The 24,386-nt window shown below is 34.3% G+C and overlaps 2 protein-coding genes across 7 annotated transcripts in view; one reads left to right on the top strand and one right to left on the bottom strand.

Annotated features, from left to right (window-relative positions):
• Nucleotides 1-20,501, bottom strand: part of LOC129755058 (transient receptor potential cation channel trpm) — a 423,280-nt gene extending 402,779 nt beyond the window's left edge. For all 4 annotated transcript variants that reach the window (XM_055751377.1, XM_055751378.1, XM_055751379.1 and 1 more), the window contains exon 1: nt 18,983-20,501. Coding sequence is in view for 1 of the 4 variants with exons in the window: in XM_055751380.1 (XP_055607355.1) it covers nt 18,983-18,991 (9 nt within the window). In the remaining 3 variants the exon portion in view is untranslated. The remainder of the gene's footprint in view (nt 1-18,982) is intronic.
• Nucleotides 20,502-20,913: 412 nt separating this feature from the next.
• The window catches only part of LOC129755060 (5-formyltetrahydrofolate cyclo-ligase), a 48,685-nt gene continuing 45,212 nt past the window's right edge, over nt 20,914-24,386 (top strand). The window contains exons 1-2 of one of the 3 annotated variants that reach the window (XM_055751383.1): nt 21,062-21,141; nt 21,198-21,469. The gene's annotated coding sequence lies outside the window, so the exon portion shown is untranslated. Of the gene's footprint in view, nt 21,146-21,197; nt 21,470-24,386 lie in introns of all 3 variants that reach the window. The other 2 variants (XM_055751384.1, XM_055751385.1) reach the window with 2 other exon arrangements.

The following is a 24,386-nucleotide window of genomic DNA, read 5'->3' as shown; positions in this document are numbered from 1 at the left end:
TAGCGTCGTGCGTATGTGGAATTGACTACTGTTTCATATATCAGTGTTCTTAAGCTTTACTTACATATGTGATGAAGTGATTTGTGATGATGTAAAGTATTTGAAAAAAATCGAGGATCGGAATATGAATGTAAGTAAACAAAAACTTTAATTATTATATTGTAAATTGAATAACATGTTTTAAATTAAAATTGAATTCTGAAATAAGAGTTTTGAAGAGTTTTGTATTTAATAGTCTGAATAACCAATAACCAATACATTCTGAAAAAATTAACTATTCGTTTAAAATCAGCAGTATCATGCAATGAAAAATTGGAATACAAAAAATTGAACTATTTTCCTACGAACAATTTTGCAAAACACCATCAAAATTTGAATTATGTTATTCAAATAACATGTTTTGATTCTGTAATTTGGATTACTTAATCCAAAAAATTAACATAATCAAACATTTCAAAATAAAGACCCCGTTCGTTTTTGGCAACACGCCCGGAATTTTATGTTGCCAAAATCGAATGTTGTCAAAATCAAACGGCTTTTTTGTAACTTTTTTATTTCAAATTTTTATTTCAAATTACAGTGAAAACCCGATTTTATCACCCCCATGATGAATTTTGAGTGACAAATCGGGGAGAGTGATAAAATCGGGAAATTTTGAAAAAAAATGATTTTAATCCGTTCTATTCTAATAAAGTACTACAAAAAACATATATTATCCCGATAAAACAGTTTAGACGTTTTGTAGTAGATACTCCGTTTTTTGACGTATTTCTAGTAACAGGTCCTTTTTACATCAAAACATCATACAATATTGTTTTTACGTTTCTTTAAACACCTTGTTTCAACCGGTATTATCAGAAAAATTAAATAATCTTAAATGGATCAAATGTTAACGATCTAATTATTTCTTTTGGTTAAATATTACTGGAGATTAGATTCAAAGGGGCTTATTCTGAGAGTCACGTGACGTGATGTGAAAAATTTCACATTATTGTGCTGACTCCAGAATCTACTCTAGGCTAGAAGTTTCAGCTCAAATGTCCTGCGATCCATTTTTGGAGCTCATTCATACTAACGTTTCTTCCCAGAAAAATTTCCTGAAGTCAGGATAAAGAAATGAAACTTTGAGAGTCACGTCACTCGACTCGCAGAATAACCCCCAAAGCTTCCGTTTAAATCAAAATCATAACCGACCACTGAGGCAACATCACTTCTGCTTATTTCAACCAAAGATTTGAAAAATGCTGCAGGGTGTAAAGTTGACAAACATTATCGGAAAATAAAAAGCTCCTAGAGCTTTCAAAAATTTTAAGGTGCTCGTCACATATTTCGCCTCTAAAAATGCCTGGATGACTCGACCAGAATTTAATAAGGAACTGTAAACTAAAATATCGTCAAAAACTTTTGCTGTATGTCATGGCTTGCAAAATCGATACAGGTCAAAGCTTAAAGAGTATAACGTTGAAGGATGATATTTCTAGAGATATGACAGTTAAGCATTTACGGATGACAAAATTCTGAACATGACGCTGGTAATCAGTCAGCACTAAATGAGTCCCTGGAATCATAGGAGCCATTAAAAATTTCAGATGTACTTAGCACTAGACTCAGAATAAGCGGCATCTACCCAAAATTATTCATGTGAAACTTCAAGAAACATAAATGATGTTGAAGCTGTACGTATGTTGGATAACATAGTTGATTGGACTGGTGCTCAAGATCTCTCGATAGTTGATGTCATCTTCTTGCGACGTATAGGTTAGAGAGATTGCTTTGAAAAAAGCCCAAACAAATAAAACACAGCTTTAAGATTACTTGAACATGTTCTGTTATACCATTATATTTAGTTATAAATGTATTCAACAACTTTGATTTAGTTAAAATTGTAATAATAAAAAAACGTGTTTAAAACTTGACTTTTTTGTGTAAAAATCTTGATACGCCCCGATCAATCAGCTTCACCTTCAATATCGATGTAATCATCCATCAGTTTTGTCCCTTCACAACGATTTCAACCCTAAGATGTTCAACGAAAATGAAAAAGGCGATATTTAGTATTTTTGCGTTGAATAAAATTTGATGACAAAATCGGGTGAAAAAATGAGACAAAATCGGGGGTAGACAAAATCGGGGGTAGACAAAATCGGTGTGTGACAAAATCGGGTTTTCACTGTATTCAAAATTGATGTAAAACCTAATAAGAGTATAAAATTTTTCAATTTGGCTCATATATTTTAGTTTTGAGTAGTAAATCATGGTAAGAATCATGTTTTTACAGCTAAAAATTATTATAAATAAGCCAAAATGAAAAATATCATGCTAATATTACGTTCAACATTAAATCTGAATCTGACATCTGAATCTGAAAACTGGATCTGAAATTTTAATCTGAATCTGAAATCTAAAATCTGAAATCTGAATCTGAAATCTGAATTTGAAATCTGAATCTGAAATCTGAATCTGAAATCGGAATCTGAAATCTGAATCTGAAATCTGAATCTGAAATCTAAATCTGAATCTGAAATTTGAATCTGAAATTTGAATCTGAAATTTGAATCTGAAATCTGAATCTGAAATCTGAATCTGAAATCTGAATCTGAAATCTGAATCTGAAATCAGAAACTGAAATCTGAATCTGAAATCTGAATCTGAAATCTGAAGTCTGAATCTGAATCTCAAATCTAAATCTGAAATCTGAATCTAAGTTTAAAGTGTGAACATTGAATCTGAAATTCATCTGAATTTGGAATCTAAATCTGAAATCTGAATCTAAATTTTATGAAAATTGAATCTGAGATCCATCTGAATCTAAATTTAGATTTCTAAAATAACCTTATGTATTTTATGCAGTCAAATTGCTGGATTTACCTTTTTTTGCGATTTTCATTATTGATAAATGTTGGGATCAGGGCCGTAGGAAGAACCGACTCATGGGGGGGGTTTTGATGACTGATTTTTATCTATGATTTTCTGCCAAACAACGTACGAATAAAAAAAAATTAAAACAAATTATATTTGTTACTATATGATTATTAATTTTTTAATAGGTGCTCATTAACAGTTTTCTTTCAAAATCACAACGTTAGAAAAGTGGTCTTTTGACTAAAGGGTAAGCTAAATTTTTCAATGCAACCATCAAAAACAAAATATGTAATTTGCTTTCATCGATAGTTAAAATCTTTCAATTTGTTTAAGAGTCTGCTAGACCGAAGTAATTTGATTTGAGCATAAAATAAGTTCTTTTTATTGAAGCCTTAAATTTCTTTTAAAAAAACTTATTCTAAGGTCAAATCTAACAAGCCTCCCAAACTCTTTTGCAAATTCCAGGATTCTAACCTTTGATGAAAATTAATCAAGTTTTCCAAAAAACAGTAGAAGATAAAAAAAATTGGATCAAACTTGTACTCAATTTATGATTTTAGTGTGAAATTTGACTTAAAAAAAACTGCAATATTAATGATGTTAAACAATACACCGATAAAATAAAAAATTTCTAACGTGAAGATCAGGTACATGTTTCTCTAACAGGAAATAATTTTCATAAAGAAACTATAATGAACAATAATGAAAATCCAGTGGATGATTTTTCAAACAAAACTCAAACTCTATTTTATATTTGAGATTTTCAGCTGAATTGTGTGTACAAACTAATTCTGATTAAAAAATTTTAAATCTTGAAATTGACAAGAAAATTTTTAAGTTCATGTTCTATTGAATTCTTCAAAAATTTTATGTTTATTGATAAACTTTTTTTTCTGTATTAAAAATCTTAATTCTGATCCTAAATTCAAAAATTAAACTTTCAATCTGTTTCTGAATTTCTTTTCGATTTCTGAAATGTATAAAAAATGTGACAAGGTATCTTAATTCCAGATCAGAATTATATGAGGCATGTTTTTTTTTTTCATGAATCTATCATTTAAATTCTGTAGTGCTGGTTTAATCTTAATTCATTTTATCAATTATTTATTTTTAATCCGTATTGTGCATCTGAATTGAAATGTGAATTTCAAATGATGATCTAAATCCGAGTTTTCAATTTTGGATCGCCTCTTAGAAGTTTTTAATGTTTAAATTTTGTGTTAGAATAAATTATAAGAACTTCGAATTTGAACATAAAACCAAATTATTCTTCTCAGACCTGAATTTCTTTGATATGGTTGCCAGATTGACCGGTTTTAACCGGGTTGAACAGGATATTTAATATGAAATTTGGGAAAAATTCGGTCCGACCCGGTTGTTCGGATTTTATTGAAAAAGCCCGGATTTGCCCGCGTTTATTGTCATTCTCATTTTTAAATGAACATTTTAGAAAAATCAAATTGTGTTGTTATTGTTTTTATTATTTATGCGTCCAAAGTTTTTGGAGCAAGTTTCAAAAAAAATCTTTAACGGTTTTTTTTCATTTTTTTTCTTGATTATGAGAAATTCTCAAGCTTCAACCAAAATTGCCCGGTATTGCCTGGATTTTAGTCGACAATTTTGAAACCAAATACCCGATTTTTCCAGGTTTCTACATAAAACAGCCCAGATTTGTCAGGCCCGGATACGTGCTGAAAAAATTCTGACAACCTTATTCTACGAACAAGTTAGAAAATTTTGAAAAACTAAAGCAGAGTTTGATCTTGGAATGGGGTTTTGAGGTTTTGGCATTAGTTTTAAGTCCTGGATATCTTTGCTCTATTATCATAATTTGATTATAAATTTAAAATTTTGAGTGTAGAGTAGAATACCTCGCTTGCTTTTTCGGACCCTCATGGGGGGGGTTTAACCCCCAAAACCCCCCCCGTTCCTACGGCCATGGTTGGGATGTATATATTATTTTTTTGTATTCATACTTTATTCAAGTTTTTGTCCATTTTCAGATGAATTAAACATACACATGAATTATTTTCATAATTGTAAAATCTATTATTTTTTATAGAATATATTTAAACATTCATAAAATTTCTTTTTGAATAAATCCAGTTAATTGTATAACGAATCTGCAAAATTCGTTCGTTTCAAATCCGAAATTCCCTTTTTATGTCCCGGCAATTGTAATGTTCATGTTTTGATTGTATTTCATTTTTTACCATTGAAATAAAAAATAAATTTAAAAAAAATTCTTTTAAATTTTCCTTCCTTTTTTTCCTACTTGCATTTAAAATACTGAAATCCGAAACTCCTTCTTCAATAAACGTATACAATAATAAGAAAGGATAAATTCAGAGAAAATCTTTAAGTATAATAATGTAGAAAACATTTTCAAAATGACAAATCAAACAAAAATTACTGTTGAACTTTTTATTGCAAAGTTCTTAGAAAAACATTTTTGAAATTTCATTATTTTATAAACATAAATTTATTGCAACTTTAGAGTGTCGTTGAAATACAATGATCTTCTATGTTTTTTAAAATCTTTTGAAAAATAACTTAAATGCACTCTGTTAAAATTTTCAAAAGATTTATTTTCAATTTAATTAACCGTCATCATTTTGAAAATTTTTCATATTTATTTATAATTAAATTCAAACGATTACAATTATTTTCAATGGGCTCTGCAGAAAAGTATGGAAAAAACGACGAAAAACTGTTACAGCGCAGCTCGGATCCGAATCTCATCCAATGTATGCACCCTTCGGGCATCGTGCTCTGGTAGGGTAAGTGTTCCTAATTTGGCATGTGTACCTAATGTTAACATACTGTTCGATTTTGCCTATTTTTGACGTTATTTTTAACTTATCACTATTATCAAAAAATGATAATGTAAAGGATCATGTGAACTTTCATTTTACAAAAAAAATAGTTTTCTAACTCACAGGATTTTTCGATTATTTCAAAGTATGCCCAAATTGAATGGAATTGTTAGCAAATTTCTTAAAAAACACCTGTTTAGAAATAGAAGATTATAGCTGAATTTGTCAACCGATTTATTTGAAATTTTTCGTCGGATTGTTTCTTATCATGATTTAGGTAATAAGTATGTTAGAACCATGTTTTTTTCGTGGTAAAAACTATAAAAAGCATATGTCCACAATTAGGAACACTATTTTCAATGTGTTCCTAATTATAGACATAGTCAAAGTTTTCCAAACTAAATCAAAGTCATAGAATGTATTTGAAATAAATTTGATTGATAGAATTGTGTTTTGACATAATTTTCAACGATCTGGTAAAATTAACTGTTTTGAGCTAATAAAGAATGTTTTTTTACTTTAGTATAACCAGGTACTATCGGCTTCTGAAAAACTTTGGGGACAAAACACTATCGCCAAAATTATATCGACGAATAAAACTTCAACCATAAATTCGAAAATTTCAACAGCATGCTTTGTAGTTTTTGTTTACATTTACAACTGGTGCAGAAGATTTTACGTCAGTAGTCAGAGCTACTTTTTCCTTGCCTTTTTGTAGATTTACTGTTTTGCATTCGTTCGGAGCAACATTCTCTAATACCTCTACCTCTGCCAGGATCCAAGGACTGTCAATTCCGGTGAAGACGGACTTCAATAGCAAGTGACCTCGTTCAAGGCAACTCAAATTTTATCGGAATGCCTAGAATGGTTCCAGGTAAGCCAATCCGAAAAAAAAAACTGTGTTGAAGTTGTTAGTTTTCGTCAAACTTGGGCTTTTCGCAGAAAGCTATAGTCGTAGAATTCCGTATTCAGAAATTCTTCCTCAAGTAAGCCACTGATTGAATTTGTTCTCTTCGTTACAGCTGCTGCAGCCCTCAACCGGAACCTTTAATTTTCCTTCTGCTCCATTAACCATCCAATTCCGATGGATATTCCGATGCAACTTCAAGATGGTTTGCAGAAAACACAATTGGAATGTGCGAAAAGTGAATGGGACTTTGCTATCATTGCCACCAACAACTATGAGGTGGGAGTAGGAGAACAGGTGGTAGAGAAGAGGCCAAATCCTCTAGAAACTGTTTTCGGCTCATCATCCGAAACAAAAGCTTTGGGTGAATGTTTTGTTTGATTAAATTGATTTCTCAATAGATTAAAAAGTATTCTTTTCTCTCTTCAGTGGAAAATATGTACGGTTCAATTCCGTTCCCGTAAAGCTCGAACAGCCAACACAAGAAAGTCTTGCCAAGATCTGCAGATCCTGGAATGGTAGAAGGACGGCCGACATGGAAACAGAAACGAATATTTAGGCACACATGATCAACCTCTAGTAGAAGAACTTCTCTGTGGTAGAACTTAGCCTCTCCAAGGATGATTATTACGAATGTTGAAAAATATATGAGTAATATTAGATTATAATTGTATTTGATTGGATCTTATGATGAAAATAATAATAAAACTGATCAAACTCATATGAATTGTTTGAATATACAATTTTTCAGTATCCGAAATAGTTCTTATAGAGGCTGGGGACAGTTTTCTTGAGTAAAATAACATTTAATTCCATTACATTTGTTATATACCTTTTTTTAAATTTTTGCCCTCGCATCTACTAGTAGCTACTAGTAAGTTTCTGCACTGAGGTGGCGATTTACGTCAGAAGTACTTTTTTTGTACGTGTGTGTTTGCAACCTTGAATGCAAGTTGAAAGCTTGAAGACTTTTGCGCTGGTGGCAGCACCGAAATCAAAGAGTTGATGTCCCAGACTACTTGTTCGAAAAACTATTCAGCCGGGTATCTTGATAGAATATAATATCTTTGGTATAACTCAAAATTAAAAATGTTGAAAAAATATTTTCTTCAGGTTGTAAAGAACGCACCCTTTCGCGACAGAGAAGGAAACCATCAAGTTACAGAGAGCTTTTTAACGAGAACAGAATCGAAAAGAAAAATTAAAATTAAAAATCTCAATAAAACACGTTGTATACAGTCATTTGGGGCATCATGCAACACTTTTCAACTTCAATGGCTTTTAAAAATCTAATGTCCACAGATAATCCTACCGTTAGTACATCAAAAGTTTTAAGGTTAATGGGACATCAAATTAACGTAGTAAGAAAAATAATTGGTTCCACCAGTTACTTTTAAATTTAAAAAACATGCAATTTTCACCCTACTAAGAAAAAGGGGTATCTAAGTAGCAAAAACCTTTGTTTTTAATGAAACATCAAAAAAAAGTTTGAATAGTTATAGTTGTTGACATATTTTTGATGTCGTTACGCATAAAGCTCGATCTGCAGTTATTCTTGATTTTGTTAGAATTAAAGTATATATTTTTCTGTCAAAGATTTATTTTTAAAAAGAAAGCATAAAGGTGCTGATACATTTAGGGATAAAAATTACTACAAAAATTTGACATCATATTCTAGCATATGGAAACAAGATTTAAACTGTGAATCATTGTTTGCATGTCGATGCATTTTAGCTCAGACTGGTAACGGAATTATAAAAATTCAATGATTGTCCGAAAAATATTCATACAGTGTTGATGTAGGAAAATAAAATCCATATAAAGTTTGTATATCACTAAGTCAATCCGTCACATTGTGTAAAGTTTTTTACGGCATCAAAAAATATAAAAATTTCGATTTTTCGAATTTTCTATGAGAAACAAAAACTTCAAAAAAATCTCTCACAATGTGAGAAACTATGACATCATCGTTTTGTTATATTATATTAAAATAAAAGTTAAATAAGCGTTGTGGTTGTGGTACACAAATGATGCATCGAACCATGTTGTTGCATGATGCTCTTTATTTGGATTGAATTGACTTATTTGTATTCATTACAATGAATTTTCTACTTTTGAAATATAATAAATGTTTCCATTGGAAAAGTAAAAGTTTGAATTTTAATAAGCACAACATCCACTACTTTCTTCAAAACTAGCGTTAAGGAATATTGTGTAGGATTTAAATAGTCCTTATTTCTCTATTCATATACCAAAAACGTTGTAAAATTTATAAAAAAGTGAGTTTTGAGATTTTTTTCATTAAAGTTATAAAAAAACAAACCCATATACATAATCAGGAACAAATAAATAGTGTAATATTGGGTACGCTGATACATTTTTCCTCATATGTTAACATTAGGAACACCCATATGTTAACATTAGGAACAATTAGTGCCACATTAGGAACATCGACACACTTTATAAAACATGATATTTTTCATAAATTAAGGCTTGAAATGATTATTTCAAATCAAAACAGAGTTCAGAAAAAAATTTGGAACTTATTAACCAAGAAATTGTATATCTAAGTATAAGAGATTCGGCGTAATAATATGAAATCTAAAAACCTCTGACAAAATATAGCGAAATTAGGCTCACTTACCCTACGATGTCCGAGGGGCGTTTCTTCCGCTTTCGGAGCTTTCGGATGAATCACAAGGAACTCACTCGAAGGTCGCGTTCACCCCGGCGACTCCGGCTGCAATTTTTGTTTCAATTGCTATTTCGCAGTTTCGCTCCGGATTTATTTCGCTGCGAAGCGGAAAATTCATTTCAAAAATCGCTGGGCTGCCGTTGAAGTAGGTGTTCATCTGAAAAATACATTCGCGTCATAAGACAATCTCATGAATTCCAAAGATTTTTCTTATGGCGCCAGCTCATACCCAGCAAGAAAAAATTCATTCCCGTTCATCGATTCCGCCTCCAAATGAATAAATGAGTGATTTTCTGAAGGCGCACCGGCTTTTGAGATTCCGAACTTTTCCGAATATTTTCGGTTTATTTTGTGTCGAGGTCCTTTTTCACGCACCAACACAGTTTTGAAGTTTATGTTTCCTATGGTTGGACGCAAATGCTTTTGAATGTGTTGGCTCTGGGCGACCTGCTTGTTCAATGATGAAGCCATAGCTGTTATTGTTGATATTGTTTGGAAGGAGTTCAGTTTCATTCGTGCTTCGAATCCCTGCAGACGTAGCGGGTGTACGTGCTAGTTTTTTTTAAACGGAGTGTGTTTTCAAGTTGTTTTTTTTCGGTTGTGAAAGTGTGACAATAATTAGTGAAATTAGTGAAATCAGAATTTTAAAAGACATCATTATCGAAGATAGATTTTCAATGTAAGTAACTCCTTAATCTTTGATCTGATTTTTAAACTGTCTAAACTGAATTCCGAATTCACAATTGTGAAAAAAAATCATAATGCAACCAGAATTCGGATTTTTTCTCCTGTTTTCTAAAAATAATATTGCGAAATACCAGCAGCTTTAAATTACAAAAATCTATGTATAGTTCAGAGTGTGCTATGTGGCTATTCATTTCTGAACTAAGAATTTGACTCCGAATATCAAGAGTTTAATCCAGTAAATCCAGAAAATCTGAAATTTCCATTCTTTATTTCCAATTTGGCATCCTCAAATCAAGGAAATGTGTTCAAAGGGTTAGTTTAACCTTTTGGAACTCTTTCTATTTGTGGATTTTATTTTCTAAACTTTGTCTCGATAATTAACAAATTTCAATTTAAGCAATGCAATGTAAACCAGGACAAAATAAAATCAGTTATGGCTCTTTTACCACATTGGACTTTAATAATTCGAATTCAGCAAAAATCAAAATTCTAAATGAATAGAATAGTTTTGAGATGAATGCCAGAAATAAGAAATATTTGTTATAGAATTTCTTAACCAGACACTTTCTAACAAAACCATATAAAAACACTAACCACTTAAAATAAAAAAAAAATGAAATTCTGATTCCGTTATTTGGGATTCCTAAATATTGATTCTGAGTTGGAACTCTGATCCCTAGAAACCAAGTTATGAATTTCGTACTGTTAACTGCTCTTAAATTTTGAATTTCTAACTTTTATTATTCTAAATTTAATTCTTTAATTTTCAATTTGAATTCTTAAAAAACATAATCATAAGTTTAAACCACTGAGCTCCAATTTGGAAGCCACATTATTATTATTTAAAATTCATCCGGTATTTGAAAACCTGTATTTTGTATTAAGTGTTCGGATTTCTGAAATCTAACATCTAAATCTCAATTTGGATCTCAAATTTGAAATCAAAGTATAAATCTTAACTATGATTCTGAAATCTGAAATATGAATCTGAAATCTGAATCTGAAATCTGAATCTGAAATCTGAATCTGAAATCTGAATCTGAAATCTGAATCTGAAATCTGAATCTGAAATCTGAATCTGAAATCTGAATCTGAAATCTGAATCTGAAATCTGAATCTGAAATCTGAATCTGAAATCTGAATCTGAAATCTGAATCTGAAATCTGAATCTGAAATCTGAATCTGAAATCTGAATCTGAAATCTGAATCTGAAATCTGAATCTGAAATCTGAATCTGAAATCTGAATCTGAAATCTGAATCTGAAATCTGAATCTGAAATCTGAATCTGAAATCTGAATCTGAAATCTGAATCTGAAATCTGAATCTGAAATCTGAATCTGAAATCTGAATCTGAAATCTGAATCTGAAATCTGAATCTGAAATCTGAATCTGAAATCTGAATCTGAAATCTGAATCTGAAATCTGAATCTGAAATCTGAATCTGAAATCTGAATCTGAAATCTGAATCTGAAATCTGAATCTGAAATCTGAATCTGAAATCTGAATCTGAAATCTGAATCTGAAATCTGAATCTGAAATCTGAATCTGAAATCTGAATCTGAAATCTGAATCTGAAATCTGAATCTGAAATCTGAATCTGAAATCTGAATCTGAAATCTGAATCTGAAATCTGAATCTGAAATCTGAATCTGAAATCTGAATCTGAAATCTGAATCTGAAATCTGAATCTGAAATCTGAATCTGAAATCTGAATCTGAAATCTGAATCTGAAATCTGAATCTGAAATCTGAATCTGAATCTGAATCTGAAATCTGAATCTGAAATCTGAATCTGAAATCTGAATCTGAAATCTGAATCTGAAATCTGAATCTGAAATCTGAATCTGAAATCTGAATCTGAAATCTGAATCTGAAATCTGAATCTGAAATCTGAATCTGAAATCTGAATCTGAAATCTGAATCTGAAATCTGAATCTGAAATCTGAATCTGAAATCTGAATCTGAAATCTGAATCTGAAATCTGAATCTGAAATCTGAATCTGAAATCTGAATCTGAAATCTGAATCTGAAATCTGAATCTGAAATCTGAATCTGAAATCTGAATCTGAAATCTGAATCTGAAATCTGAATCTGAAATCTGAATCTGAAATCTGAATCTGAAATCTGAATCTGAAATCTGAATCTGAAATCTGAATCTGAAATCTGAATCTGAAATCTGAATCTGAAATCTGAATCTGAAATCTGAATCTGAAATCTGAATCTGAAATCTGAATCTGAAATCTGAATCTGAAATCTGAATCTGAAATCTGAATCTGAAATCTGAATCTGAAATCTGAATCTGAAATCTGAATCTGAAATCTGAATCTGAAATCTGAATCTGAAATCTGAATCTGAAATCTGAATCTGAAATCTGAATCTGAAATCTGAATCTGAAATCTGAATCTGAAATCTGAATCTGAAATCTGAATCTGAAATCTGAATCTGAAATCTGAATCTGAAATCTGAATCTGAAATCTGAATCTGAAATCTGAATCTGAAATCTGAATCTGAAATCTGAATCTGAAATCTGAATCTGAAATCTGAATCTGAAATCTGAATCTGAAATCTGAATCTGAAATCTGAGTCTGAAATCTGAGTCTGAAATCTGAATCTGAAATCTGAATCTGAAATCTGAATCTGAAATCTGAATCTGAAATCTGAATCTGAAATCTGAATCTGAAATCTGAATCTGAAATCTGAATCTGAAATCTGAATCTGAAATCTGAATCTGAAATCTGAATCTGAAATCTGAATCTGAAATCTGAATCTGAAATCTGAATCTGAAATCTGAATCTGAAATCTGAATCTGAAATCTGAATCTGAAATCTGAATCTGAAATCTGAATCTGAAATCTGAATCTGAAATCTGAATCTGAAATCTGAATCTGAAATCTGAATCTGAAATCTGAATCTGAAATCTGAATCTGAAATCTGAATCTGAAATCTGAATCTGAAATCTGAATCTGAAATCTGAATCTGAAATCTGAATCTGAAATCTGAATCTGAAATCTGAATCTGAAATCTGAATCTGAAATCTGAATCTGAAATCTGAATCTGAAATCTGAATCTGAAATCTGAATCTGAAATCTGAATCTGAAATCTGAATCTGAAATCTGAATCTGAAATCTGAATCTGAAATCTGAATCTGAAATCTGAATCTGAAATCTGAATCTGAAATCTGAATCTGAAATCTGAATCTGAAATCTGAATCTGAAATCTGAATCTGAAATCTGAATCTGAAATCTGAATCTGAAATCTGAATCTGAAATCTGAATCTGAAATCTGAATCTGAAATCTGAATCTGAAATCTGAATCTGAAATCTGAATCTGAAATCTGAATCTGAAATCTGAATCTGAAATCTGAATCTGAAATCTGAATCTGAAATCTGAATCTGAAATCTGAATCTGAAATCTGAATCTGAAATCTGAATCTGAAATCTGAATCTGAAATCTGAATCTGAAATCTGAGTCTGAAATCTGAATCTGAAATCTGAATCTGAAATCTGAATCTGAAATCTGAATCTGAAATCTGAATCTGAAATCTGAATCTGAAATCTGAATCTGAATCTGAAATCTGATCCCATCCCATGTATGCACAATCTTCGGGCATCGCACGATGTCCGAGGGGCATTTCTTCTGCATCGGAGATTTCTGATGAATCACAAGCCACTCACTCGAAGGTCGCGTTCACTTTGAGGCGGCTCCGGCTACAATTTTGTTTCAACTGTTATTTCGCAGTTGCGCTCCGGATTTATTTCGCTGCGAAGCGGAAAGTTCATTTCAAAAATCACTGGGTAAGAGAATCTTATGGCATACATAATAATATTTTTCTGAGTGTATGACAATCATCCTGCATCAAGTTCAGGTAGTAAACCGGTTAAAATGTCAGATTGGCAAGACGATATAAAAATGGTGCTGTGAGTTCGATTCCCACTTCTCTCCCACACACTGTGTGTGTTTTTTCTTGTTTCTGGGATGAAAATCTCATAAAATGTTTTTCTAGGTTCGCTTGAAAAATGATCATGAATCATTTTGCTTGGGAGCTCGAGTTCTTATGCAAGTAGTATCTTTCAAAGAAAGTTCATTATGCCCCAGGGGTTTCTCAACTTGCCCCACGCAGTGATTGATTTTCAGCCTTTGATAAACGTTTTTAAAATGAATTTTTCAACGAAACTATCAACTTCAAAAATTTCTAACCGGACAAGCAATGGACTTCTTGAGTATCTGAACACGGTCTAGTGATCTAACTCACATATTTATTTAAATAGTTTTGTATGGTTAAATAAGCGTTTTACTTAAGGTGACCATTATGCCCTTATTTCTCCTCTATATATTGTTTTTTAAGATTCAAAATTAACTTAGAGCGTTTGTTACAATATTCCACAGCATGTTTATGAGGAATTTAGGCTGATTGATAAAGTGTTATACACTCAAATTTCAAATTCTTGAGTTCTACAGGAAGGTCTCAAAAAATCACCTTAAACCTGTTGGAATTCTAGAAAACGCCTAAAAATTCATCTTTTAAAATCTTTATAGAAGCATAATTATTATCTTAAACGTAGTAAATTCCAAGGATTTTGATTTTAGCTTAGCTTAGCTTTATTGACTTCCATATTACTCTGTTTGGGCAGACCATGTCGGGTTAAAAGAAAAAACAACTTGTTTTAAGCACGGTCAACCGAAAAGAGAAATTTTATTTTAGTTCGATTTAAAATTACAACTTTTCCCGCTAAATCATTTATGAAATAACAATAGAATGAATAACTGGCACCATTATAGCGGTGCTCAGATGGACACTATACTTTTAGGCGTTTTTCATTCTCGCCAGGGTGACCAATATCTTCGAGATTGAACATACTCCTAATGCATTTCGAAATCCATTGTCGCAGGCGTGGCTCAATAGAACGAGTTCCACATCGCCAATGGTGTCTATTCCGTGATTGACCGAGGCCATAAGTTTTGTTCAAAGGTCAAAAGAATGGTACTTGGGATTAGCAGCTCATCCTCAATGTACAGAGCAATAACGGCGCCGGCCACGTCCTAGTAGTCAATGGATCAGAGCTGCAAATTATCAGTGTCAGACAGCCAATGTCAGCCGACTTTGATACTACTTTGCATGTCTATGTCATGCGATACTGATTTTTGGTCAGCGACATGTGCTTACAATGTCACGACCAAGTTGAATGAACGACATCATGCTTGCTACGACTTTTTTCTTCTTACGGCCAACAGCTTCATTTTTTCAACTGTTGCGCAACTTATAACATAAAATCCCTCCCATAACAGCCAAAAATTTGAAATAGAAAGATGATCGTATGTGTGGTGCGAGTGGAGTGCAAAAATGTCATTCAATATTGACATTGCTGCCTGACCGACATTGTAGCTTGGTCATTCAACTCGAAGATGACTTTGATATTCTTTCAATAACGTTGAACTACAAGACGTTGGTCGGGTCAAACGAAATTGACTGAAATTTTTCAGCCATGCAATGGATAGATTGTAAAAGGTAGAAAGGAATGAAATACTTCAAAGTAAACCTAAACCAATAACCAACCAATAATTTAGCAATTTTTTATTTTTTTGATAATTTTCTTAGCAGTAAATTTAGTTCTAATAATTTAGTTTTAGTTTTTTATTATCATTTCTCATAAATAAATATTTAATTTGTTAATCATCAAAATGGATCTCTTCAAAGGAATATTCTTCCACTGAGATTCATTGAGTAAAATTCTCTTTTATTTTTTCATACTTCCTCGTAGTAAATAATATTTTTTACGTTCTCAGCATGATTAAAGTTTGTTCGCGTTTGAGTTTTTAATGTAATTTTCTTGTTTGCTGCCAGACATGCTGAGAACAGTTAGCGTCCATTACCAGGGGGCTCAAATGAGCTTTTTGGTATGGGGGAGTGTGGTGGGCCGCTAAGAAAAAAAAATAAAGATCAATTTTGTGCTTTAGGACCGAAGTTACCAAGCTTGGAGGCTTGGGAAAAGTATATGAGCAGGATACACTTTTGACTAGTGTAATGATGTGAAAATTAATTCCTTTTGTACTACGCTCCTGTTCTTTCCTAACGAAATGTTAAAGTTTGAAAATGCATAGTGTTTTAACTCTACACAGCAAAAAATTTCTGAAAGTATTTTTATGAAATCTAAAACACGAGTAAACTATTTTCCACAAGTGTTATGAAAATGGTGTAATTTAACACTCTTTTCGATCTATTTTTGACTGCTTTTGGAAAAATAGTGCATAAAAACAATCCTACAGCATAAATTTACTTTCTCTGATCAAGAAAATAATCCATTGGCTAAACTTACATCGAAAACAATGTAAAATCGGACGGGTCCATTATTTTTTCTATTATCGCAAGTTCATTCACTAAGACTCCAAATTGTGTTATTTGTGTGGCTGAAAATTCTGTTACAAACTTTGTTATCAGGTGTTTTGAAATGCTTAAGCTTTGCTGTCGCTTAGCCAGCCCGAACAGTTCTTGGAATTCAACGGAAGAAAGCAATTCCAATCGGATTAACATCAGAAAACGGAGACGAAACCCTTAATATTGTGGAAAATCCTCTAAACAAGTAGGTTTGAGACTTACTTACTTAAGTAGGGTTAAGACATGTAATAAAAATGTAGAAATTTACTAATTTTCTTTTCGTCATAGAAACGGCAGATATTTGCAGTTTTTGAAAGAATTCAAGAACATAAGACGCTGACTGCAGTAGGAACATTTCGGACTGGGCATCATCGCGTTTCCAAATTTGATCTGTCCCCGAGTGACCTGTGTTGTTATGATTAAAATAATTTTCGATTTTAAAATATATATTCAACTAAAACAACTATGAAGCGTTTAATATTTTTGTGAGACATAATCTGAACATTTAATAGAGCTAGCTGACATTTACGATACTGTATCATTAAAAATTACATCCTTGTGTAATTTTACACAACCGTGAAAGCCATTCGGTTGCGTGAATTTGTTTCAATCTGAATGTACCTGCAATAATAAAATTTTACATCGAAAACGATGTTTCGAATTTGTGCATCTTTTTCGATCGTTTTCGATCGAATTTTTCTTGTTGTGTATAAACTTTCATTATTGAGGAATAAAATTGAAAAAAAATATTTGGAATAGGCAAACATTTGCAATAGTTGTACATATCTTTTCTTTAATCATCAACAAACATAATTTAACCTAAACATAAATAAAACGTGTTTCAGATGAGCCCTTTTCAATTTTGTCGAAACTGATTTTACTTAATGAAAATATTACTATAATGTTACCAAAATAGTTAATTGTCAGTTTTAGATTCAGCAAAATTTCAAAATTTTGAATCCGGGATTTAAGATCCGCCCCAACTGGTTCATCCAAAAAAGTAAGCTTATGCTTCATTTATCCGTTGAACAATTTGTAGAAGAAAATTTTGACGAGTTGACGAGTTCACCACATGTAGACTTCGGACTTCGGACCAACCAGATTTCATTGTATAGGTTAAGGTAGTGCCACCTCTCTCCCGGTACTACTTCTCCTAAATAATGAAATGTTGCGGGGTAAAGTACGGTGTACGATAATAAGTTTCCTCGCAAAAATGCTCTTTCGCTCTTTTCAACATCTTTAAATTTTCTCCTCACTTCTCTATCCATCTTTATCAATTTCATAACTACATTTCACCGATTTGCGAAAAATAAATTACAAAAATTAAATTAATCAGCAATATCAAAACGTCCTGCAATGGCAACAACGTCCTGCAATGGCTTCAGAAAAAGTTATAAGTATGATTTTAGAAATATTTCTCCAAAAAATTTGATCTCTAAAACTGAAACATCAATAAAATAAAAAAAATAGTCTCTAACAACAGATGGGAGTTTGTGACGCCTAATTCTACATTCTTCTTCAAAGTCAGTTGATTGAACAGTGACACCATAATTTTTTCCCCTATGCTATCATCATGTAATATGGGTCATTGTCCATCAAGCACTGAGCATACTGACTGGACACTCGATTTCATTTGTTGTATAATTTTTCCAACAGTATGCAATGTCGATTCCAGGTACATTTTTCCTACAGGGCATTTTTTTGTAACATTTTGCAGGTTCGCCACCTTCCGTCGATATTGCGAACCTGCAAAATTTGACGAAAAAATTAGCCAAAAAATGATCGAACTTTTGTTCTAAGTGTCATGTCAGTGTCATCAGTGCATCAAGTGACCATGACTTCCCGAAAATTACATATGTTATAAAAAAAACCAAAAACATTCATGGCCTTAACAATCATTGAAAATCTTTGAAAACTTCGTATTTTAGACTTGTGTATATGTTTAAATCTAACCACCACGCTTAAAACCGACCACGTTTCTAAAATGAACATGATGACAATTATTCACGAAAGTATCATAAACGGACTTCAGGTTCAGGATACTAAATGAAAGCTAAAAAAAATGAATGCGGGTTATTAATTTATAATTTCAGGAAACTATCTTGATGTAATAAATCAAGCCATGACTCGGTTTAAAGTTATTTATTTCAACAAAAATCATAAGTATTATTTGACTGTTCACGTAACGAAATGAAAACCAATTTTCCCATCAACAGTTGAGCGTTTGCGATCATCCTGCTTTCAAATCGTACAGTTATGAATCAAAGACGCTTCCATATCATCAACAGTTTACCGAACATAGTGTTTTCAAAAGTATGTGGGAAGGAAGGTATCTAAATAAAGCTGGGATTCACTCCGAAATCATATGAATGATTGAAGGGGGTAGTAATAAAATTTTAAGCAAACAAAACGCGACTCGAACGATCGTTCAAACAAACAAGCAAAACAACTCTGCTGCAGCCGAATTACCAGTTTGTGGATACACTGAATAGCGAGCGAGAGCAAACATACCGAGTGGAATTTGACTTAAGAGGGAAGTAAAATCATCATTCAAGCTACTAACATCTAAAAAAAAACATCGAGCTGGTTTTATCATTTCGTAAAAGTTTGAGAAGGAAAAAATGGGCGAAAGGATGTACTTACATGCATCATGATTACGGTTGGACTCTATCCATTTTTCGAAAAAACGATCTCAAGGATGGCTGTATTTTTTTCGGATGCGAAACTTGCTGCTCAGTTTTCCCTTTAGGGTTGGTTGTTCACCTTTCGAGGAGCATAAATAAATTCACATAAACACTTCAGAGCTTGAGGTCGACAAAGGTGATCACATGTTGGCCCCCCTCTCAGTAGAATTTCCCCAGACTTCGATGAGCTGGAAACTTCCGACTTCCACCACGAATTCTGGGGGGAGGTGGAAATCATTTGCATATACCGCCTCCCGTGAAATGGATTTTTCTTCGTTTTGCTAGCGCTTTTCCAGTAATTTTTGATGGGGAGGGAGTTAATTTTCCCAGCACCCTGCTTCGCGCTAGGTCGATTCGGTATGACCTGGAAACACGCACTTGACACACCAGAGCGCGCCAGCACACATACACACATGCACACGTACACGGGACAGTGGAGAAAAATCCGCGGATATTATCCGGTGGAGGTCTCCTGATTCCCGAGACGACGTCGGCTCGAAAGTATATGGGCAAATTTTACGACCCACCGAGCATAAAATGCAGTAATCGTATTTGAGAACTTTGCGTTATTTGGGGATTTACTTGACTTTGATCAACGGAATTTCGACGGACGATGAGCGCAAACAAAACTCTTGAGTTTTGTGGTTCGGGATTCCAACATGGGCCAGAGCACCAACATCAATCAAAAACCTTGTGCAAAACTTTAAACACACTAACCGGACTGACTTTGAACTGGTTCGCAAGCTTCTCGCTATTTGCTTTATTCATTACACAAACACCAGTCGGGCAGCCAGTCAGTGAGCTAAATACAGACGAGAAATCGACGACTCGGTTTGTGATGTATCGGGAAGTAGAGCAGTAGACAGCTCAAAACACAGCACTTCCACCTCACCACAAATCCACCCTCGCGCGCACCAATGCCTTGGTGTTTTCAGGGCTTCTGCAGTGCAAAATTTTCTTCACTCCCACCAACAGCACTAGGAAGGTGTTACTTCTGCTATCAGCCAGCTACTTTGGCAAACTTCAATCGACCCGGACCAGAGATAGCTTCAGCTTTCTGTGACCCTTAATTTGCCACCAAGAGGCTAGGTCATCAAACGTTAACTACGACGTTTGCACTCGAGAACGAGAACCACGGAAAACGGAAAATTTGCACCAAAAACACTGACCGTGTCGTACAAAGAACATCCCGTCATTCACCACCCCCAACCTTCACTGATATACTACCAGCAAAAAAAAAGCACACAAGCCAACCCAGAAGCAGCCAGCAGCAGCAGCTCAGCCAAAAGCTGAGCGAGACAGGACTTTTTCCCAGAACAACTGCAGTATATACTACAATGGGAAAATCTAGGAGAAACTTCCACCCCCAGCGATGGCCAGGTCCGGGTGGTCCAAAACGGCGGCGGCGGCGGCTCGCGACGGCTCCAGGAAACTCTCTGGGAGGAAACCGAGATTTTCACGTCCGACTTCCGAAAACGATAGCAGCAGACTACGGCACGAGCCGTCCGAACTTCAAGCAAAATGTTGTCAAACCATTCGACAAACCAGCCAGGCAGCAGCAGGTAAGCCCAAACATCGACGACGGAATCGTCATAGCCTGTGCGCATGTGTGCCGCGTTCCCCGGAATTTCTTTACAGCGGTTAAGAGCTCACATCGGAATCGCCTTGCCGCGACATAACCCAAACAGTGATACGTGACTCAACAGAACACCAACACGCAAGCCAGAAAACACGTGGCCAGTCGGGCGGCGCGTCGTTCGTAGCGTTTATCATTCATGCATCCAAGCAAGCAAGCCCCCAGCAGACAAACGAAGTTGTTTACAAACCGGCTGCGGCGTCGTCGTCGTCGTCGTCGTTCTGATTACGAATCGTAGTGGAAAACGAAACGTCAAAAGCACGTTTCCCCCCCAAATAAACTGCGAGATAGCTCCCCCCATTCACATCAAGTAAACACTCTGTTCTGGTTCCATCAAGGTAGTAGTGCTTGCGTCCCCCTATCGGACTCAAACCAGTACAACGTCTGTAGGTTTTGGCAGTTTTGGCACCATCCAACCAAAAGTGAATCAGTGTTTTTGTTTGGTTTCGATTTCACTCGGCCAGCAGCTCCGCCAATTGTGTGTAGGTAAGTACCGAACATGACCTGAGTTCATATTTTCAAGCAACTCGAACTCGAGCAGCAGCGATTCCAAGCTAACTCAAGGGACAAGAAAGGTGTCAGAAACTTGTTCTCCGCGGTGCATTTCTTCCTGACGTTTTACGCATTTTCGACCGAATAACTACAGCGGCTAACGGACTGGCTCAGCAATTGTTAATTGCACCAAACAAGTGTGGAGGAAGAGGGAGGTGGTCGATGGTGATAACACACATGTGACTTTCGTGTGAAGGAATGTCGTTATAAGGCAACGACGACGACGACTGGCAAGTGTGACCAGATTGTCACGGAGAGGTAAATTGGTCAAAACTAGTCTAAATGCAATTTGTACATGGTATTTAAGTTCTAAATTAGAAGCCGTTTTTTAATAGCACGGGTACTAAGAAAGCTGTATTTTGAAATTTTGCGTGAAGCCCTACACATAAGAATAAAATAATTATTTTGAGATCGGACAAACAATTAACTTAAATTAAAACCGGTCAATTAATATTCAAGTCAACAATCAAAAATTTCAATTTCTATTCCGAATATAAATACGCTCACTAAAATATAATTTAAAATTCTGAAATTGGATTCTCGTTCTGTTGCTTTCTCATCGTTGTTTAACAGTGTTTCACTGTAATTGCATTAAATATTCTTAACGCGAGAAAGTTGAAAATCCGTCATCAAGTTTCAGTTTGGGAAGACCAAAAAGCCGGAAGAAAAAAAAACGACGCACGGAGCAATTATTTTCGCAGAGCGCTCCAGAAGAATTCGGTATTGAATTATGAATAGGGCGAATGTGCCATATGTAAACGAATGGAGTTATCAGCTGGGTGATAAAGTACGTTCGAAGACCTACATTTTAGTGTACAACGTTAACTATAGGATAGCGTTAACTAAAAGACACCAGAATCATTGACAAAACACTACGCCACCGCAACCTAGAATTTCTAGAGATGTGTCACATATACACATCCAAGAAAACTGTCAACAAACGAACAGGCGTTGACAACCTTAACACAGCATATGCATCCATTCTCGATGGATTCAACCAACACAGAATCCGGCCATTAAAAATCTCACAGAGTAAATACCCAACAGAAATGAACTCGTTATCAACTCCAGAAACTCACAGTTTAACACGGTAACCGCCATAGATAACTGGACGAAATTTATCTCTGTTTGAAAAATATATCAGTTTTGCGAACAGTTCAAATTCAAATAATATATACCATAACATCCGACTTTACAGCATGTTGAAAATTCACAAACGACCATCTAATCGACAATAGGTTTACCTCAAGAACCACTACAAAGAACAGATGCATTATTGTAAGTAGGACCTCGCCACTTATTTCACACTAGACAGTATTAATTATAACACCAAATTCTTACAAATTTAAATTTAAATCCCAGTTTCCCTGAGGATAGTCCCAACAAGCACCGAATCGTCGGTTGAATAAAATCTTCATGTTCGGATTAGATAGACTGATTGACTATTTATTAAACAAACAAAATACAGTCGTTTTTAAGAAGTTTTGAAAGAAATAGTGAGCAGTGTATCATTCTGTTTATGTCTTCATACCACCATACCACTTCTCATTCTGATCATGAACCTTAACGGCCAGTTTAATACTCTGGTTTGGTTGAGTGGTCCAAAATAAGTTACTAAGGAAATTACCCACTAGTACCCAACCCCGCCTTTAGACGGGGTCCACTCAAATCGGCATAAAACCAAAGCAAATCAGAATTTTGCACACAATGTTTCAAAATATGTTAATCTAACAATTCATACTAATTATTATAGGGATATCATACACATTCTTTAAGAGTACTGTTTGCGCCAAAATCAAGTAGCGCAACGCAACGCAATATCAATTTTTATATTGAATCATCCCCCAGCGACAACTAACCGCAGTTGCCAAATTACTGCCGCACACTTTTTTTTAACAACGACGAACAATGCATGTGTGCAGCAGTATACCCAAAACGAATGACCGATAGCCAATCGACTATCACAGGCTGCTCCTAATTGCCTGGTAGCGAAACAAAGGAGAAGTAATAAACCCGCCGTGTTGATCAGTCGCAGAAGAATATACAGTCCATTTTTTCGTTGCCATTGGTTGTATCGTTCGGTGTATTAATTAAAAGATTTTCTTGTGAACATATCACTTGATTTAAGTGTTTTCAATATAAGTTCGAACCTCAAAACGTCTGGGAACTTCGCGGGAATTCCGAACCAGCGATATATTTGGGAATTGGCCCCAACATTTGGTCCTTAGCGACCGGATAAATCCGCGAAGTTTGTGCGCGTATTGTGATCGATACTTTTGTGCGTGAAAGTCTCTATTGAAGTAGATTTTTTGTGTTGTCAGGCATTGCTTGGGTTTGCCCATATTATGCAGATTCTTTCTTACATGGTGGCCCGTTTCCAGTGAAATTGAATTGAGTCTTGTTGGGCGGCTAGTCATTGGCCAATTGAGTATTAGCAAATGTCTGATTAAGCGGTGTGTCGTTCTGAACGGTAATTCTGTGTCCCCGAGAGAACCCTAGTGCTATTGGGCAAATAAAAATTGAGCTCGATTCTACCCCGGGAGAAAAGTGTTGGGTTGTTTAATCGGCATTTTATAAAAGCCTTGAAAAGCCGTTTCGTAACGCTTATGATAGTGCCTGGAGATGTGAATTTTGTGATCAATATTAATAAAATGCTACAAAAAAATTGCTGCGAAGAAATCGGAATGGATCATTTGTGCTGACTTTGGATGGATTTTCTAAGGATTCACCGGGAACCAGAGGACTAAGGCGGAATCAAGATAAGTACTAACGTTTTTATAGAGTGTGTGGGTGCGAATGAGATTTTGAGTGGTTGAGGTGGCATGAATGCAAACTAAGGTTTTGATCGAGATAAGCAAAATACTTTATTTAATTTTGCATGATTCATATGATTGTGGAGTTTTAGAAGCGTTTTGCGGTTGATATTGTCAATTCTTTGTCGTTGAGGTCTCGGGAGTGTATTGTAATCAGTGTTAAAAAGTGTTTGTAATACAAAATGGCCGAGGAGCTTCGTCGTTTATCCAAAAAAGAGCAAATTTTGTGGAGTTTACTGGAGCACTTAGAAGATTTTCTTAACGAGTTTGAGGATGATAGAGATCGTTGTTCACTCCAACCACGATTGGCCAAGCTGGATGAAGCCTACTGTAGGGTCCTCCTCGTCCGTTTAATATCACTT

The sequence above is a fragment of the Uranotaenia lowii genome, chromosome 3 (assembly GCF_029784155.1).
Source record: "Uranotaenia lowii strain MFRU-FL chromosome 3, ASM2978415v1, whole genome shotgun sequence".
NCBI classification, from domain to species: domain Eukaryota; kingdom Metazoa; phylum Arthropoda; class Insecta; order Diptera; family Culicidae; genus Uranotaenia; species Uranotaenia lowii.
The sequence above is the reverse complement of the archived record's forward strand: the minus strand, read 5'-3'. Positions and strand labels throughout refer to the sequence as shown.